A 19924-nucleotide genomic window follows, 5' to 3' on the forward strand; every position below is an offset into this window, starting at 1 on the left:
CTTGTGCCGAAGTCCACCGGGGTCTGTCGGTTTGCTCCCTACATTACATGGGGCAGTGAGAACCAACTCTATTGTGCAAATTGCACACATTTGTTGTAATAACAGAATTCCTTTGCTTTAACCAAGGCATATCAGATCTTCTTTCACCATTTGTGAAATAGTGAAAGACCTATCCGTTCTTAACAGTGGATAGAAAGTGAAAAAAAATACCCAGTACGCTGTTGAATAATTAGTGGTGTGTAACTGGAAAACAAGCTCCTGTAGAGTGTTTACACTGATGTATGCTATAAGGGAAATCTCCTTGTGCAGATTCTGGGAGTACACCGAATGTTTTCCTAATAAAAGTATATATGCTAGTTTTATTGACAAAATGTCAGTAGTAATAAATTCTACTCAATTCATAAATAATAAAAAAAGTTCCAAAAATATGCACGTGGTGCCTACCCTGACAGTTGTGCTGTTTCAAAGCCAAGAAAATGGAATATTTCTCACATGTTTGTGCTATGTTTGTATTTTACCAAAACCGTTATATTTAGGCTGTAGGCTTCTAGGGTATTGGTATACATTCATGAATTCAGTAAGGATTGAAGGTGAACACATTCAACTTGAAATTTTTAACAGGTAGATCACTCATGTTTTTGCTGTGTGTGTGTGTGTGTGTGTGTGTGTGTGTGTGTGTCTGTGTCTGTGTCTGTGTGTTACATTTTCAGATTGATGCTCTTTTCCAGTATACTTTGTTTGGACCTAATTTTGTGGTTTTGAGACAGGATATTTCTATATGGATCCGGCCTTGAATGTACCATGTAGATCAGGTTGGCCTCCATTCCAATAAAATCCTCCCACTTCAGCCTCCCAAGTACTGCAATTACAGGCAGGGGTCACTATGCCTCATCCAAAGTTACTTCTAAAGCCATCCTATTTGAGGCTTAACATTTGTCACCTGGCGTAATACACACATTGTTTAATTCCAAAAGTGTTAGATGATATGAAGCTCTGTTTGCTGAACAATCCAATGAATATTTTAGAGTAATGATTTGGGAAAAATGCACACACATGCAGACACAGCACACATACACACAAAGACACCAATTATAATATGCATTTAAAACAGAGCCCTTAAAACATTTCTACTACCAATATAATCTACAGGCATGATAGCACATCCTATTAGTTTATTTTTTATTTTCTTAATTTTAATGAGAAACAAATAGTAATGAGATAGTTTCAAAACCGATTAGTAGGACAGTTTCAATAATTAATACATTACATATTGTTGTCTTCATAGTGGTTATTCATAGTATAAGATGCAGACATGATATCCTTTCCAAACACTATTAGTACAAATCTTTCTTCTCACCGAATTAAGAGAAAGTAGCTGTATATCTATCCTAACTATTTTGTATATACAGATACAAAATGGTCCTTCATTTGTATCCCCTTTTTTTGTTTAGTTATGTCAGAGATAGGTATTCCATTGTCATTTAAATATTGTAGGTGCATGAATTCAGCAAAATATTCCAATATAGTCTAGTAGTCCATAATAGTAGTGGGTTTTCTGTAAGACTGGCAGTGTCAGTTGTTGACTTCAGCCTTATACAGCTCAGCATATTAATATGGCTTTACTTTTTATATTTCATGTTTATCCTTTTCTGCTGGATGGTTAAGACTAAGATAAAGCAGGATCTGTATAACAAGAAATGTTACTTTTGTATCTGACAAGGTCAGTCAAATCCCCTCAGGATTAACCCTGAAACCCTGTACTGCAGTTTAAAGATCCTTCGTCAGTGTCAGCCTTGTGGATGAGTCACAGCCATTGCTTGAACAATTTGCTCTCTGTGAAAGCCTGAGAGAATATTTTCTCTCCAGGTGACTCTCCTTAGGTACTCTCTGCATCATTGATCACATTCCTCTGTGGCCCCATAATCTCCTTGATCAGAAAATTTGGGACAAAACTGAGTTACAGGATCACATCCTATTATTAATCATGACAGTTTGGTATATGTGTGCTTAAGTGTGTTCTTATAAGTATTTATTATAAGATTGAAAATTTGAATCAAGACTTATCCCAGATTTTTTTTTAAACAAAGAATGCACTTATTAAGAACATAATGGACAGAAGGCATAGAAGCCCACTTTGGCCAGCGGCAACACAGGATACCTAGGTTAGAGACAAGAACAAGGGGCTTACACGCCAAGCTAGATGAAGAAACCTAGGCTGGCTTTGTCAAGAACTATGAGCACATCAGAGGTCAGATAAGAAACTGTCTGGATACCGTCAGGCACCAAGTGGTGCTCAGTCCACTGTTGTCTATAGGTTGCTACAGGGCAGGGTTTGGAATGCAAGCCAGGATCGCCTAGTGGACCGGAAGGTGGTGACCACCAAGACACACAGCTGAAAGATTCTGAGGTTGATTCCCTTAAACATAAGTACTGATATAATTAAACTGATGCAATTATTTACAAGGTTCACTTTCACATGGATGGTAAACATTAAACTGGAACTTGTGGCTAAAATATATTTTTCTTTCTTAAATTTATTTGCTAGATATTTTCCTTTTTATTTTTCTTTCCATAATTGTATTGAGAAACAAATAGCAATGAGACAGTTTCAAATCAAATTGGTAGGACAGTTTCAATAATTAACACACTGCATAATCTCTGCCTAGTGGCTATTTGCTGTACAAGATGCAGACATGATATCCTATCTACAAACTCTATTAGAACAAATCCCTCTATTCATTAAGAGAATGCAACTATATATTCATTCTAACCACTTGGAATACACAGATACAAAATGGACATTCATGTGTATCCCCTTTTTTGTATCCCACCCCAGGGGAATGCTGAGACAGCCATGGGGACTGGGCATGGTGGCACATGCCTGTAATACCAGCTGTTGGGAGGCTGAAAACATGAGAATCACTACGAATCTGATTTACTTAGTCAGATCCTGTAGACCCTGCTATAAAATTTTAAAAAAGAGAAAGAAAGAAGGAAGAAAGAAAGAAAGAAAGAAAGAAAGAAAGAAAGAAAGAAAGAAGAAAGAAAGAAAAGAAAAAAGAAAAGAAAAGAAAAGAAAAACAGATTCAGAGGAAAAGAGAGTAAATAACCATAATGTTCACACATTACGGTTATTTAAGCTCATTCTAAAATGCTGGCTTCAGTGATTCATATATTGATTTAAAGATAGTTGAATGCTCTTCAAGGTCTCACCCATTCAGTTAATGTGAATACACTGTGCCTTTATTGTACAGCTATTGTGAGACAAAGATTGTGCTCTTAGCAAGACATAAATTGCTAGGAAAAGCAAAGATTTGGTATACAATGGCCATCAGCTATTTGGGAAGAACTTTACTGTTTGGGTTATTATTGTGTGCAAATTTCACTTCAAGCAATTTAAATGCAGTACTTTTAAATATGACTATCATCATATTAGAATATGATTATTTAAAAGATAGCCTTAAGGTGAATAACCTTCTACAATTCAAGGACATGCTTAGAAATCAATTTGTGCACAGAAAATTCAGACTGATTTAAGAAGTCTTTAGAAAAAATATGTAAAATGATCCCTTCCAATTCTTTTCTACAGATTTAGAAGACAGCTAAAGGTATTATGATAAGCACCAATGCCTAATTATCTGGCAGCATAATTGGCTAGAAACAAAGTTCTGATTTGGGATACTTGAATTCCGTAAAATGGTCTCAGTTGCGTAAGTGAGCCAGGAGTCTACTGATTATATAAAGATTGTAACCCATTCATGTTGAGCTATTGTTTTCTAACACTTTGAAAATAAAATTTGAATTTCTTGTTGCTAACAATTCAGAAGGAGATGATTATATAAGAATTGCTGTGCTGAATGAATCACATTAGAGTTTGGGACAGACTTCTATGAAGACCAAGTCAGTATTCTAAGCCTCAAGTCTTAAATGGATAGGAATCATGCAGATAATAAAAGTTCTGCTTTAAGTGTAAGTTGAAAAATTAAAACATTATAGTTTGACCAAAAAGGCACGTGACTAAAAAATAAATTGATGAGTAAATAATATTGGGCCAGGAAAACTATTCTAAATACTTTATTTTATTTTATTTTTTTCTTTTTCTTTTTGAGAAGGGCCTCACTATGCAGTTTTGGCTGGTGTTGAGCTCACTTTGTAGCCCCGGCTGGGTCTCAAACTTGCACTGACGGAGACCTGCGGGCAGCTTACTTAGGCTTCTAGACTCCTCAGGCTGATGCAGTATCAGCCTAACAGCATCCTTCTCTCTCTGAGCCACTGCCTCATCCATCCACACTACCAAATCCACCTGATCACATGTCATGTTTTCCCATGTCCTTGGCTTCTAGCTGGAGCCATTCATTGATGACTGACTCTTTCACCTTAAATGCTTTTTCAAATAAAAAAAAAAAAAAAAATTGCTTCTTTGTGGCTGATGAGTAACCAGCAGTGCTGCCTTCTAGCAGATGAGGCAGCAGTGTTATCTTTATCTCATTGCATTGGGTCTAACATTCTGGTGGTGCTTAACTTTGGTGTGAACCTTACTTATGCAAGGTGCTCAAATATTTGTTCAAACATTACCCTAGTTGCCTTTGTGATGGGATTTTCTTTAAATATGTAGACTTTCAATAAGGCAAACTGCACTCATAATGTCGGTGAACTTCATGTAATCACTTAAAGAACTTGATAAAACAGTGCCCTCTCAAGCAAAAAGGCATCAATTTTCAACTTTCTGGTGCTCTAACTTATATTCCCTAATATGTAGATTTTTAAGTTATATCTTGTCAACTACATGAGAAAATCTCTTAGTGCTTCAGTGACTCCCTCTCTCTCTATCTCTCTGTCTCTCTTTTCCTCTCCCCCATTCTACACACACACACACACACACACACACACACACACACATGCACGTATGTGAATATTCCTACTTATCCTCCTCTTTGGAGTGCCCTTTCTAAAGCAGAATTTGGCACCAAGAATGATTCTCGAGAGAAGCCTATCAGGGTTAGGAATCTGCTGTTCTATTGGGTCTTCTGGTGCAGGCATTTTAACCTGTTCATGTTGAAAGACACAATTGAGTCTGTGTCCAATAGAAAAGATAACCCTGATGCCCGATTGTATGCTGCTATGATATCACCAATGGACACTCTGACCTCATGTACAATATCTTAAACACTTCTGTCCAGTCTACGGCTCTTGCAAAACTATCTGATGGCTTCTAAAGTCAGTGAACAAAGTGAAGAGTGAATTGGCGCAAAGAATTTCCAGCTCAAGTGCCACATATGATCTGACAACATTTTCGACTGTAGAGATAGTACTTTTCTGCTATTGATTCAAGACACATTGGGGTTCTTGGTCCTAAGTGGTTGAATGACAAAGCAAAACACATTTGAAACTCAAAGAGTCCATCACTTTGATACAGGGAGAAAAACTGATCTCAGGTGGGTGACCTCCAAATGACATTGGGAAAAGTGATCTCTGGACCTGACCCAATGAGTTCGTGTTCTCTAAAACAGAACAATAAATTTTAGGAACAAACAGAGGTTATGAGCAGAATATACTTATTGAGTGAAAGAAAGCTCCTGTCTGAGAGAGGGACAGGAGGGGGGCCTGAGTGGGTAGTTCCCTGGGAAGCTGTCTCTTCCAGGGACTTTTATAGAGGAAAACCATGTGGTGAGGCGGGTCTAAGGTGGTAGAGAAGACATGGGAACTCGCTTAAGTGGTCATGAGGTGGGACAAAACCATGGTCAACCAATGAAATTACAAGCACCATTGCTCAGGTAAAACTGATTAAATCCAAGACCAAATGGGGAAGGAAGTCATGTCGCAAGGGGGCATGAATACAGGACAAGGTCTCTTACTGTTGGGGGTTGGGCTAGTGACTCATTTAGGCTCTTTCAAGGTAATTGATACCTATGTAGAATGTTAATCCCTGATGCCCATTCCCAGGGAAGTATGTACCTGTGTTTCCTCCTTTTGTCTTAGTCTTTAGAGGTGGCTCATATGGGAGTGTCTGTCTCTTCCCAGTTGTAAAGTCACCTTGTCTTCCATCTTGTCTCCTTGCAGACCTGACCCTGACTGATTGTAATATTTCTAGCTAATTCGGCTCCCTACAACAACTTGACAAGCACTAGGCTGAAGTGGGACACGAAATTGTGGACATGGGTATGAACTACGTGGAAACACCTTGAATGCCTAAATTTTAATAAATCTTTGTCAATAGAAACAGATTCTTTCTTCCATCTGAGTAAATTGACCTTCACTGCCTAAGGACATTGCAGGGGTCCTCACTGAGTCAGTTATCTTGGGAGACCCCGAAGTGGCCTCAGAGCCCTCCTTCACTGCCTCATTTTGCTTACAGTTCTGTAACTTTTTATGTCCCAGAAAGTGGGTACAGAAAGGAGTAGGAGTTGCACTAGGCACACGAAGGGATGCTTGTTGTTTCTAACTTACATAGACAGATATCTGGGGAACACATATGGGAATAAATATCAAGAGGGTGGAATAATATGGAAGGTTACAAAGTTGGATGAGCCGAACTTCCTGATAAGGGTGCAGAAAACTTATTCAGCACTCAATGTTACTGTTTGAGGACTCAGGGGCCCAATATTTTGTTTCTTTAGATGGCTGCAATATAGAGCAAGAGGTACACTGCAAGAAGTGAATTTGAAATGCCAGAGCTACCTTCTTGGTTTACAGCTGAAGAAGGGATTCCAAAGTACAGCAAATTGGAATTTTTGAATGAATTTCTCAGTTAAGACCCTGTGGTTAACTGATTATGTCAACTGGGGAAGTCAAAAGCTTAACCAAATCAGCTCAGCAATTCCACACCCCAGGGTGGGCATGGGGTCCCACCCTTGAGTGACTCTTCACTTAAAGGATATAAAAGAGAACTGAGTGAGGATGGAGCATTCCATTTCCTTGGAGGATCTCAGGTCTTCAAAGTCAGCTTGTATGTCATCTGCTGGCTGCCAGACTCTCTGGCCTCTGCCTTGGATCCTTCAGCCTTTTGTCACAGACCCATTGGCATCCTGCACACTGCAGACAGTTCCAGACCTTGGACCGAATCCTTCAGTCTCCAGTGTGCCCTCTGCATGCTTCCTCATCCAACTCTGTGGCTGGATATTGTAAACCAATCTTGTAATTTCTTATATATTTGTACATTTTGTATTTTACCTGTTCCTCTAGTCTAATCCTGACTAATACAGATCCATTTGGATTTTAGTACCATTGAGGGAAATAAATTTGTAAAAGGTGCCTCAGTGATGTAGTGATCATTCTGTTTGGTAGGCCAGTTCTTAACATCAGTGGATGTTACTGCCACTGAACTGGTAACCTTGACTGCCAGGAGAATCAGTGGATCTTTGGGTAAGATGACGAGAAGAGACAATTCACTGTAATTACAGGACACACTAGGACAAAATTTTTAGAAAACCAACTTATGACTCATAGACACTTAGCCATTAGGAGATTAGCTAGTAGATCAATCTGTTCTTAGAAATGACATAGAAATCGAATGAAATAGATGAAATTCTTTTTGGATCTGCATTAAAAGGAAAATTCAAGGTTAGGAGAATAATAGTCTAATCAGATGACTAAAACAGAAACCTACTGCCTCTCATTGAATTCTTGAACTGGAGGCAGCTTATAGACTCTGAACTGATTGCATTAAAAGTTGACTGTGTCCTTGAGGAACAATAGAATTATTCTTCAAAAAAAATCATACTCAAACTGTTCTCTCAGTTTTCCTCCAAGGGATCTATAATATTTTACCACAGTGACTGTCTATTGTGAAAAGAAATGATCATAGCTTTGGGTGAATACTGGGCAATGGTTCTGAACTGGCATTCATTTAAATTGCCAATGGACCCACAGTTTAGTACCAGGACAGAAGGAGTTCCAGGGAAAAGTGGAGTTTTGCTCACATCTCACAGTGGAGTCACTGGCTCCTTGGCCCATTTTGTAGTCAGCTTCCCAGTAGCAGAATATATAGCTGAAATAGATTCACGCATTACCAGCAGAATCCCCACATGGGATCACTGGCCTTTGCACTGAAAGCTATACAGTTAGAAAGGCCAAGGTGTAGTCATCAGAAATATTTCTACCTACAAAAACACTAAACTGAATTCCTGGAGGGCTTGCTAAGACTAATGCCTCCACCAAGGGCGTGAAATAAACAGGGTGGCATCCCTCTGTCACTCTGCTACTTGGCCCATGAAGAAGCCAGAGGAGTCCAAGAAAAGGACAACGGATATGATGAATGGAATTAGGTGATGAATCCATGTGAGGCTGTTGTGCTGGGTGCCGTTTTTCCAAGTTTCAGTCTTCTGCCATCGTCAACCCCACAAGGATCATGATCACCTTTTCATTCCTAGGAAATCATGCACCCCTCATTACATTAAAAATATTGTGTTAATTGGGTCTAATGAGGAAGAAGTAACAGAAGACTGAAAACTTAGCCATGGGATAATAAATTGTGGACTTGAACAGTCATAAGCTTGGTCCTATTAGACCCAGTGAGCCCTAGAGCTAGGCGTACATAGAATTATTTCATAAACAAATGAAAGTTCCAAATAAGTGTAAGGACTAAGCAGATTCTCAAGACACAAAAATATTATTAAAAAATGTGGCCCAAATCCCCATGGTCCCCACTTCTGGTGCATTGTCATCTTTCTCCCAACTGTACCTACAAGTTCTTGAATTACTCGCTGTGATTAGTTGACAGGAAAATAGAGGACCTGGGCCTGGTGACAGATGTTCCTTCATAATATACAGGTCTCACTTGAAATTGGACATCTGCAGCATTATAGATTTTCTGGGGTATCCCTGAAGGATCATGGGGAAGGAAATCCCCCTAGGAGGTAGACTTCATGCAGTGTACCTGCTTTTCATTTTGCTTAGAATGAGAATTGGCCAGTCATGAAATCATGTATTGATCTGTGGGCCATGGTCAGTGATTTAGCTGGATAATACATAATGAGAAGGGATGCAATATAAATCTGCTGCAAAGGAGTCTCAGGAAGAGGAATATAAATAAAGCTCTCTGACCATACAAAACTGTGGAGTTATTTGTATATTTTATGAATGTTCAAAAGCGATTTTTATTAGCAAAGAATATTTAAATAATAAGGTAGGTAGAATGACCCACTAGCATCTTGCTCCAGCCACCCTTACTAAAGACCGATGAACTCAAGAACAGAGTCCATAATAGGACGGATGGTCTGAATGGAATCTCCAGCATGGACTTCCACTCACCAAGACTGGCCTGGCAGCATCCATGGCCACCAGTTGAGATCAACAGTGAATCACCCATTCTGTAAGGTGATCATCCAACTATCTAGTGGGAGATTGATTACACTCCGCCACTGCTCTGCTGGAAGAAGCTGCACTACTTTTTCATTTCAATAGGGAGCTATATGTCCTTTCTAATATTGAATACTTATGCCAAAATTGCAAGCCACAGATTTATATAAAGCCTATTTATATAAAGCTACTATCATCGGCTTCTACATTGCATTGTTCTAATTATGTAACTAACTTTCAACAAATTGAATATAGTAATCGGCCTATGCTCTTGGATTTATTGTCTCTACCATGTTTCTTACCAGCGTGAGGGAGCTGGCTTACTGGAAGGCCTTTGAAAATTCAATTGCAGTGCCAAGTAGGTGGAAATATCTCTCAGAGCAGGGCAGGGCAGGGCTCTCCAAATGCTGAATCTACCCTTAATAGTAATGCAACATTTCTCCCATAATGGACAATCAACCCTGATGCAGGATTCATTGGCCTTGAATTAAGAGTTGGGAGTAGAAATAGGAGCACTATTATTTCTCACATTGCTTCCTGCTCCTAAAATCTTATGCTCCGCTGGCCTACTAGCCTTAATTTCAAAGGGAAGGGTGTTTCCATCAGGACACAGGATAGTGGTTCCTCTTGAACCCAAATTAAAAATGACTCCTAGCCACTGCAGGATCCTCATGACATGAATGAAAAGACAAGGAAGAGTAGCACTGTGCTGGCTGAGGTAGTTCATCCTGAATTCCAAGGGGAAGCTGCATGGTTATTCCACAATGTAAGGGAGAAGGAGCGTGTCTGCAACATAGGAGAGCCCCTGGGAAAATGCCTGCAATTCTTTGAAACATGATGAAAGTTGATGTAAAACCACATCAGCAGAGTTTAGTCAGGGCCACTGATGATTCAGACCAGCTCCATCAGGAATGAACACTGAGTCATCTAACTAGGTGCAGCAGCCCCAAGGGGAGTGGCTTGCTGAGGACAAAGAAAGAGTGAATAACTGGGGAAGGTACCTGTACCTAACAGCTACCATATACAAAAATTAGGTAGAGTAAAATTGGTTGTCATGAACGTTTCTTATTTGATATGAATATGCTATTTTTGCATATATACTTATGTGCAACTATCTGCAGTATCTTGATTTTCTTCCCTGTCTTCTTATAAGGAAGCAAAGCAATATTCATTTTGAGCCACAATATGCAAGCATTATTATTTTTGTATTACATTGTCTAAGTGAGGAGACACCAAGGAGATGGGTAGACAGCCCTCCAAAGCTTTACATATTTTTCTGGGGAAAAGAGTTTTGCCTTTTTTGTCAAATGCAGAACAGGTACACTATGCTACATAGGAGTGGGACTTTGATAATAGAATTATTTGGAAATTCAGTACACAAAATGATGTTTATGGGCATCAAGTAAAGAAACAAATTTGTGGTGGTTAATGTGATGTCATTTTGGCTGGACAATCATGTGCTATTTGATCAATTATTTTTCTTTTTCTTTTTTTTTCCCCACAGAACCAGGGATTGAATGCAGGCCCTTGCACTTGCCAGGGAAGCACTTATTCCACTGAGCCATCTCCCCAGCCCCTTGATCAATTATTTTTCTGACTATATCTGTGAAGATACTTTTTGAATCGAGCAAACATTTAAAGCAGCAAACACTGAATGAAGTATATCACCTCCCAGAAGTTGGGAAGGAACCATTGCATCAATGTGTTGCCTCACTGGGTATGGTGGCGCACACCTGTAATCCCAGCACTCAGGAGGCTGAGGCAGGAGGATGGCTGTGAGTTCCAGAACAACCTTGGCTACAGAGTGAGCTCAAGGCCAGCCTGAACTGCATAGTGAGACTCTGTCTCAACAACAACAAAAAATGTTTCCCTAAAATATTCACATCTTCTCTCTAGAAAGGAATTTTTCCAGCAGGCTGCCTTCAGGATCCAACTGGAACATTTACCTCCATGACCAGCGTGAAGACAAAGTATACCTTCATAATTTTGGGGCTTGTATCTATTTAATTCCTTAAGCTAAGTCCCTAAAATAAAGTTCTATTACTTTCCTTTTTATGTTTTAAAGGTTATTATTTTTCTTTTTGGGGGAGGAGGGTGAGTGCTGGAAATCAAGCTCAGGACCTCAAGCTTGCCCGACAGGCACTGTGGCACTGAACAAATGCCCAGCCCACTTTTGATTTAACACATGTCCTGTTGGTTCTGTTGTTCTAGAGAACCCTCACTAATAAATACTTACCATATCAACAAGTGGTTCCTCGATTTCACCCATTCACAATTTTGAAATATCACTCATAGCCTGTACTCTGCCTCTTTCCGGTCTTTAAAGAAAATCACAAGACTTCTTTTGATAATGGACACCTCTGACTTACTGATCCCCAGAACCAATTGCAGTTTTCAATAACAATTTAATTTGACCTCTAGGCTTTAACATTTTGGCATTCTTTATTCTTCAAACTTTTTTTTCTTTCATCTTCTGTGACACTAGTATAAGGCTCATGCCTTATTTCTAGTTAGTAAGAGCTAATTCTTTGTCTGCTTTTCAATTTAAAATCATGGTTCTTTTGCCTCTCTATAGGATAGGTTTGTCCTGTAGCGCATTACCCATTTATGTGATTTTAATTACTCTTTATATGCCACATGCTTTTTAACGGACTCTAGATTAATGTATGTGTCTACTATAATTCTCTTGAGCATTTCTAAGTAAGAACATGTAATACCCAATATTGACTATTTTTTCTACATCCTAATACTAAATCTTTGTAAGACACTAAAAAAAGAGGAGTCATGAATCTCTATTGTTTTATTTTTCCTTATCTTTTATTCTGTATATGCAATTAGCCAATTTTTTTTTAGCGTTTAAATCAGCATTACTCGCCAATCAGTCTCCTCCTCTACAGATCCATGGCCAAGGGACTCTGTTCACTTTTGTCTTCATCCTTCAAAGTTTCATCTCTAATGTCATAATTTCTTCTTTACTTCTAAAACAACAGACTTTGACCTTCTCAATTTGCTCCCATCTCTACTTTCATTTTCACATCCCACGTAAGTAGCTGTCTCAGAGGTCGTTTTAGAAGTGCAATGCTGCCAAGCAAAGTGCTGAACAAGGCTTGTATCTGGATCTTGACTCTTTTACAGTGAATTTTATATATTTGTAGATCAGAATTGCAATGTTCCATACTTTCTCTAGGTTCTAACTTTATTTTATGTTTTTATTTTTTTTGGTGAAACCAGAGATTGAACTCAGGCCTTTGCACTTGCCAGGGAAGCTCTTATTTTACTGAGCCATCTCCCCGGACCAGGGTCTAACTTTACAGAGTAGGCTTCATCCAACCTGGCCATCCTGAAAGACAGTGGACAAGGCTCTCTGGCACTATCATCCTTCACTTTTACCAAAATTTTACCCCATATTATTTTTTTAAAAGGAAAATCAAGTCATCTTTTAAATAATTATCTCCTATGCTTATATACTTGTGGAGTCTTGAATTTCTTCGTCTTTTGGTCATCATCCCAAATCCTCCTGGCATCTTAGGGTACCTAATTGTGTCTCTAACACAGTGCATTTATGAAAAATATTGAAATTATTATTAACTATTAAGAGGCATACACTGATGTATTTCTGGTGCAATGGAGCTAGATTGCTTGCTTTAAAAGTTTGGCTTTGGAATGGAATGGTGTTGGGACCTGTGGAAGCTACTTAACTTTTCTCCGCGAGTTGTCTGACATATAAAATAAAGTTTCTAATATTGTCCTTCCTACCGCTGTTTGAAGATTGTGCAAGTATATATATGGCAATTAAAACAGTGCCCAAAGGAAGCACTCAATAGAACTCACCTCTCATAATGGTAATCTAGGGACCTTCATACTCATAGTTATTCCCACAGGCTTCAGACCTAACACATTCTCTGTCACAAATATGCTGACTAAGAGGGTGCCTCTGAAGCTATCTCTATGTATATGTTAATTTAAAAAGTTTTATCCCTTATAAAACAGAGACTTAAGGATTTCTGGTAAATGCAATTCATCTGAAGTGACAATTCCACTTCTTTTCTTTTCTTTTCTTTTCCTTTTTTTTTTTTTTTTTTTTTTTTTCAGTACCACGGATTGAACTCAGGATCCTGCAATCAGCAGGCAAGTGCTTATTCTACTGAGCTATCTCCCCAGCCCCGACAATTCCACGTCTTAAGTTATTGTTTGATGATAAAAGAGGCAGAAATGACTTGGAACCCAGCTATGAGAAGAGGGAAAACACTAGCACTGCACACGCAGGGGTCTGTGTTGGTGTAAACAACTCTCTGGGCACTCTGGAGTCTGTGTGCTCATACACATGGATGGGGAAACCTGTAGGACAAGTCTTTACTTGCTTATTATGAGAAATTTGCCATAACTGAGTTAACTTTTAAAGTAAAATTGATTTTTCTCTTAATCTATGGTGTGGGACCTTAACTCTTTTCTACCAGTAAATTCAAAGCATTCATTAGAGAAGAACACTGGATTTACTTTCAGACACTGATAAAGTATTTTTGCAAAAATAGTAAGTATAAACAGTATTGTAGTTTGATTTTGCTTGAAAAGGAGCCATATTTCAAGAAAATAAAATAATAAAACTATGAAATGACAAATGTCCAGTAAGCCACATAAAATTTCCTTGATCAATATGAGGGTACGATCTTACATTTGAATGTGGGAAAATAATTTTTCTCTCAATAACTGGAGAGGGGCTGGGGAGATGGCTCAGTAGAATAAATGCTTGCCTGGCAAGCACAAGGGCCTGAGTTCGATCCCCAGTTCCACCAAAAAAAAACCCAACCAACCAAACAAACAAAAAACCCCACAAAAAACTGGAGATTTCAATAATAATAACTATGCCAATTAATATTTACTACACAAGCCTTGTCTTCAAGAACACAGAAAGTCAAATGTGAACCTCACTGGTTGTTTCTTGTCTTTGTGCCTCTTTCTTTTGCATTGACCTCTGTACTGTTAGTAAGAATTTACTTTTTTTATGTATTTGTTATGGGTTTCACTCTATAGCTCAGATCCATAGTGATTCTCCTGTTTTCAGCCTCCCCAGTGCTGGGATTATAGGCACGCGACACCACACCCTGTATCAGCGGCCAGCTCAGTGTGCCTGGGGGTGGGGTCGGTGTTGCCTGTGGTGTAGGGTATAGAACCCCAGTCCCTGTGCTTGTCTAAGAAGGTGCTTAGTCCACTGAGCTATGTCGCCAGCCTAAGAAATTGCTTTTCTATTGGCTATCTATAATCTTGTCTAGAAAGAGCAAGAATATGAATCTCTTATATCTTTTTGCCTAATACATAACATGCTTTGCACCCGTCTCCATGCTCTCATAACTCTATTCCCCAGTCTAGACGCATCAACATAGAGTTAATTAAACTTTAATTAGTTTCCTCGTGGAAAGAAAATCTTGGCATGCCATGTTTCATTTAAATGAGAAATGCATTTGAGAACCATGGAATTTTGTTACCAGGTATATGTAGAAATGATGCTGCTTATGTGTAATCATAAATTACATGTTATACATTTTTATATCAAATTTACAAATACTAATTTGCTGTTTAAGTTAACTGAATAAATTCTGAATGCTCCCAAGAGTCATAATAGTGGGATTTTGCAATACCAAACCACAGATTTCATCATCAAGGCCATAGATCTGCTTCAATTTTACCCAATGGAAGTGAAATAGTGTTTTATCCAGGATAAAATACAAATGCCTTTTTCAACAAACCACCAACTTTATCATCTCCAGTTCTGGCAACTCATGTCTATAGATCTGAGTCAGTGAGAAATAGAGAACATACTCACAAAGAAAGATTCCAGGAACTTCAATGTGACCTTTATATTCCATTATACGCAAATTTTAACCTAAAATAGTTCTAGAGCCATGCTATTTTTTTACTTCTCTTATTTATTATTATTATTATTATTATTATTATTATTATTAATGTATTCGATACAGGGTGACACTGTGCAGCTCAGACTTGTAGTGATCCTTCTGTCTCAGCTCCCCCAGTGCTGGGATTACATGAATGTGCCACCACGCTGGGACTCGGTTGCTGGCTCAGCATGTCTAGGGTAGAGCCTGCATAGCCTGTGTTACTGGTCATAAAACACTGGTTCATGTGCTTGCCTAGGCAGGAGCTTAGACTGCTGAGTTAACTCCCTGGCTCCTTCCATTATTATTATTATTATTATTATTATTATTATTATTATTTATTTTTGGTATTTTAGGACAGGGTGTACAGGGTGTTCAGGGTCTCACTACTAGATCAGACTCATAGTGTTCCACCTGTTTACAGCCTCCCAAGAGCTGGGATTACAGGAGTGTGCCACCACACCCAGTCCCAATTGCCTCTGAGTGCATCCTGGGGGGCGGGGCTGGCACAGAAGGCCTGGGGATCCAACACCTGGCCCCTGGGCCTGCTTGCAGGCACTGTTATCTGCTGAGCTATTTGGCTGGCCCCTCCATTATAGTTTTAAATGTTGTGCTTAAGTTTAAAAAATACAGTTGTACAAATTTCAATGTGGTAGAGGTACATGCAATTATCTTATCCTGTAAAGGTTTCTAATAATTTTTATATTTCATAATCGTATTGAGAAATTGTACAAGCAGAAGCTTTATGGAATAAGCATAGTTATTTCCATACATACTTCAAAAGACTCCATACAGATGAGGCAACTCTCTTAAATACTTCAAAGATTTTTCTTGTCCATAAGGAAATCTAATCTGAGCGAGCGACCCTGCTCTTAATTGCTTGGGTTTTTGATGCCACCTTGTGCATGTTTGGGCTCATTTTGACTTCCTCCTCAAAGGCCAAAGGGATGGGACCTACGGGGTTTCTCCAGGACCATAAGAAAAGACTCTTGATCCTAGCAGGCAGGCTATCAAGTAGGTAGATCCTTTTTAATGGCCCTGTGTTTGCTGTTATAGTTTTGTAAAGTCATTAGATATTGAATGTCCAGAGGGGTACTCACAGACTGGTTCCAAAGACTCTGTTTTGATATTTATTCATTTATTTGTTTTTATTTATTTTTATTTATTTGTTTATTTTTGTATTTTAGGGAAAGGTCTAAAAGGTATTCAGGTTCTCACTACTAGATTGAACTCATAGTGACCCGTCTGTTTACAGCCCCCCAAGAGCTGGGATTACAGGTGCAGGTGCACGACATCATGCCCAGTCTCAATTGCCATCTCAGCGCTCCCTAGGGGGCGGGGCCAGCACGGCAGGCCCTGGGATTGAACTCCTGGCCTCTGCACCTGGTTGCAGGTGCTTTAATCCACTGAGCTATTTGGCTGGTCTCTAGTTTTTATATTTAGATAGGTGTCCTAGAACCAATCCTTGCCAAAGGCTACATACACCTTAGTGTAAACCTTGATTATATACATTAATTTTCAACAGAGCTTGTATTAGAAGACCTTTGCTAGTGTATTAGTCAATAAATATTAAATATATTTCCACAGGGCAAATTTCAAAAATGTAGCAACGAAATTTAGATCTTGAATGGATATGTTTTATTCAATCTAACATTGAAATCCATATAAGGGATATCATGTGTTTCTCTAGCTGAAATTTTCAGGAAGCTCTGGGATTTAATAGTCAAAAGTCAAGATCTTCTATATCCATTTCCAGATAATCTCTCTCTTATGACTTTCCATTTTTTTCTGCAATTTTTTTCAGTTCTCTCCAAGGTTATATGCTTCTTTAAAACCCATATGACAAAGATTTTCGAGAATCATAATAAAATTCTAAAAAGTTTAAAAGTAATTGTTTCGGAAAATATTTACTAGGGACATTAAGTATAAATTATGAGGTTGACAAATCAAATACTTTGAAAGAAAAATGCAAACACGATGTTATATTTGAGTTTTCCAGGGAAGGAATACTATCTGCGAGTCAAGATAACTAACATTAATCTAGCATGAGTATATGTGCCAGCTAACGTCTCATTATATTTGTTTCCTAAACAATTTCAGAATAGCTGTGAGCAATAACCATACTTTCGATGACATTGTCATATTTTGGCATCATAGTTTCAACAAAGAATATCAAATACACACACACTTATATACATAATTTTCACTAAAATAACCAAGGAAATTGAAGCAAACAGGCATTAAATGGTGTTCTATAGCTCACCCAGGCCATTGAGATAGGAAGAGATACCTGGACTAGCAGTCTAGTCCCTGATTTGGTCAACTCCTGGGCAAAACGTTCATGTACAATGCCCCATTCATATTCCCCCTTCCTACTAAGTGGTTGTCAAAAGAAACACGTTCATTACCTTTCCCACGTATTGAGGCTCGGAGCCCATGTACTCTTCCAGCACAAAAAATTGATTCCATACCCAGCCACGTTTAACGCGTTGGAAATGGGCTCGTCGACCTGGCAGAGGGTCAGCATTTTCTCGTGGCTCTGTGGCTGATGTCTGTTGTGGCTGTGTTTGAAGTGGTGTTAGGAGACCTCCATCAAACAGGACCCAGAGAAGCAGGGATAGACAGTTCCTTGTACGCATTGGCAAAGGCTTTCCTACAGCAGAGCTATAAAAACTCCAGAGCTTAATCCAGGTGTGTGGAATCCAGGTTTGAGGTGTCTGTGGGTTTCAACCCTCAGGTGTCTGATTTATTGTAGATGATTTAATTCAGGCATTAATCTTTCTGAGGCTTCTGTTCTCTTATATTCCATCTAAAGGGACCTATGAAACAAATTAACAAAAATACATTAAATTAATAACATTTCATAGTTATATTCATCAGAAATATTATATTTACCAGCATTGAAAACAAGAGGACAGACCATTAAATAAGTGTATTGGTAAATATTCACTGTTACTGGAACTGTAAAATGTAGATAAATTAACTCTGTTCTTTATAGACTTTAAAAATTTGCAGTTACATGAAAGCATTAAGTGTATTTTAAAGAGAAGTATATTTTAAAGCAAAAAGTATATTTTAAAGAGAAGCAACATATATCTAAATTCAATTATTTCAAGAAGCATACACAAAGCACTGTTTTTAAAAGGAGTTCTTTAGAGATGGAGTTCCAGCTTCAGCTCTATCCTGACGGTAAAATTAGTGTTAAAAGTTTATTGTAGGTTACATTTGCCAGCTGGAGCTACGGGGAAAAGAACATTCCTATATTTTCAAAGTGGGTTAAGGACTTCAGTCACAGAGGTTTTCTGCACTTGGTACTGGAGGAACATTTAGGGACTCTGGGGTTTCCAAGGGACTTAAATATTGGAGGCCACAAAAACTACATAATGCTTCCAAAACAAAACAAAACAAAAAAAAAGGACTAAAACCAATGCAGGTCTAATTACATGTCTATAAATATGGTGTTTAACAATAAGTGAGCTGATATTCAGATTTGTTCAGTTCTGTAGCATATATTGAAACTGCCTAAAGAATTCTTCATGAATATTATAATTTAAATATTAATATGGGAAGAGGTTATCATTCTAGAGATAAGATCTAAAGTAAGCAGTGTCCAAAACTTAGATACCTCTGAATTCTAGTGGGGTAGTTTGTAAAAGGAGTAACCAAGCTATTCTAACATATCTTCTATCTGAAGGTTAAATACTAACAGAAACCTAAGTTATATGTGTTTTTTGCAGTTTCCAATTCTGGAAAACTAATGTTCCCATAATGTGGATTCACAATGCCTGATAGGTAGTTACTAGTTATACATAGCTTTTTCATTGAAATTCAGCAATTTGGGACCCAGATATAATGCAATATTAAAACATACAGCAAATTTTAAAAGCTTTGAAGAAAAATTTAAGCCTACAAATTTCTACATGTATTATTTTGTCAATAATTAGGTTATTAAATAGATATATAAGTTAAATTGTGCTCTTTTTTCACTTCAGTGTGCTTACTAAAACATTAAAATCCCACTTGCAGTTTACATTGCACTATTCCCTTTGGGATGTCACTCATTGAGCCAGGAGAGCTTGGATCACAAACTCTCTTTACATTCAAAATCAAGTATCTAACACAAACTATACCTTTTGTACAGTAACAATATATTAGCAGATCAGAGGATAGGTGTATCTATTTTCAGTAGCCCTTATAAGCAAGAAAGACACAATTTCTCTACCTATTTTGAAATTTCAACATAATGTCCTCACCTTTCCCTTTGTTCCAGATTTCTTCCCTTTATCACCCACATCAGCATTCAGGGTTATACGCTTCAAATAGTTGTTCACCTGTCTCTATTTTTTATTTCTGCCTTTCTAATTTATGAAATACTTTTTTCTCCATTGATTTGTACATGTGAGGTATCATATTGTGGATTTTAGAAAGCATTGACATCTATATTCTTTTCTTTTTTTTTTAATTTTTTTTTATTTTATTTGAGAGAGAGAGAGAGAGAGAGAGAGAGAGAGAGAGAGAGAGAGTGGTGTGTGTGTGTGTGGCCAGCTCAGCCCACCAGGGGGCGGGGCTGGCTGGCATGTGGTGCTGGGGGATTGAACCGCGGTCCCTGATGCTTTGCCAAGCTTGTTCTAAGTAGGTGCCTTAGACCACTGAGCCATCTCTCCAGCCCCTATATTCCTTTCTGTAAAGATTTTAAACTAAATGCACATATGTTTTATGTTGGATAACTGGCTATA

General features: G+C 38.3%; 1 protein-coding gene across 1 annotated transcript in view; it reads right to left on the bottom strand.

The window, feature by feature from the left end:
• The window catches only part of Cdh12 (cadherin 12), a 357222-nt gene extending 339395 nt beyond the window's left edge, over positions 1 to 17827 (bottom strand). Inside the window, exon 1 of the mRNA XM_004641817.1 lies at positions 17597 to 17827. Within this exon, the coding sequence (XP_004641874.1) occupies positions 17597 to 17827 (231 nt within the window). The remainder of the gene's footprint in view (positions 1 to 17596) is intronic.
• Positions 17828 to 19924: the final 2097 nt, after the last annotated feature.

This window comes from Octodon degus, unplaced genomic scaffold (genome assembly GCF_000260255.1).
Source record: "Octodon degus isolate 3935 unplaced genomic scaffold, OctDeg1.0 scaffold00143, whole genome shotgun sequence".
In the NCBI taxonomy this organism is placed as follows: domain Eukaryota; kingdom Metazoa; phylum Chordata; class Mammalia; order Rodentia; family Octodontidae; genus Octodon; species Octodon degus.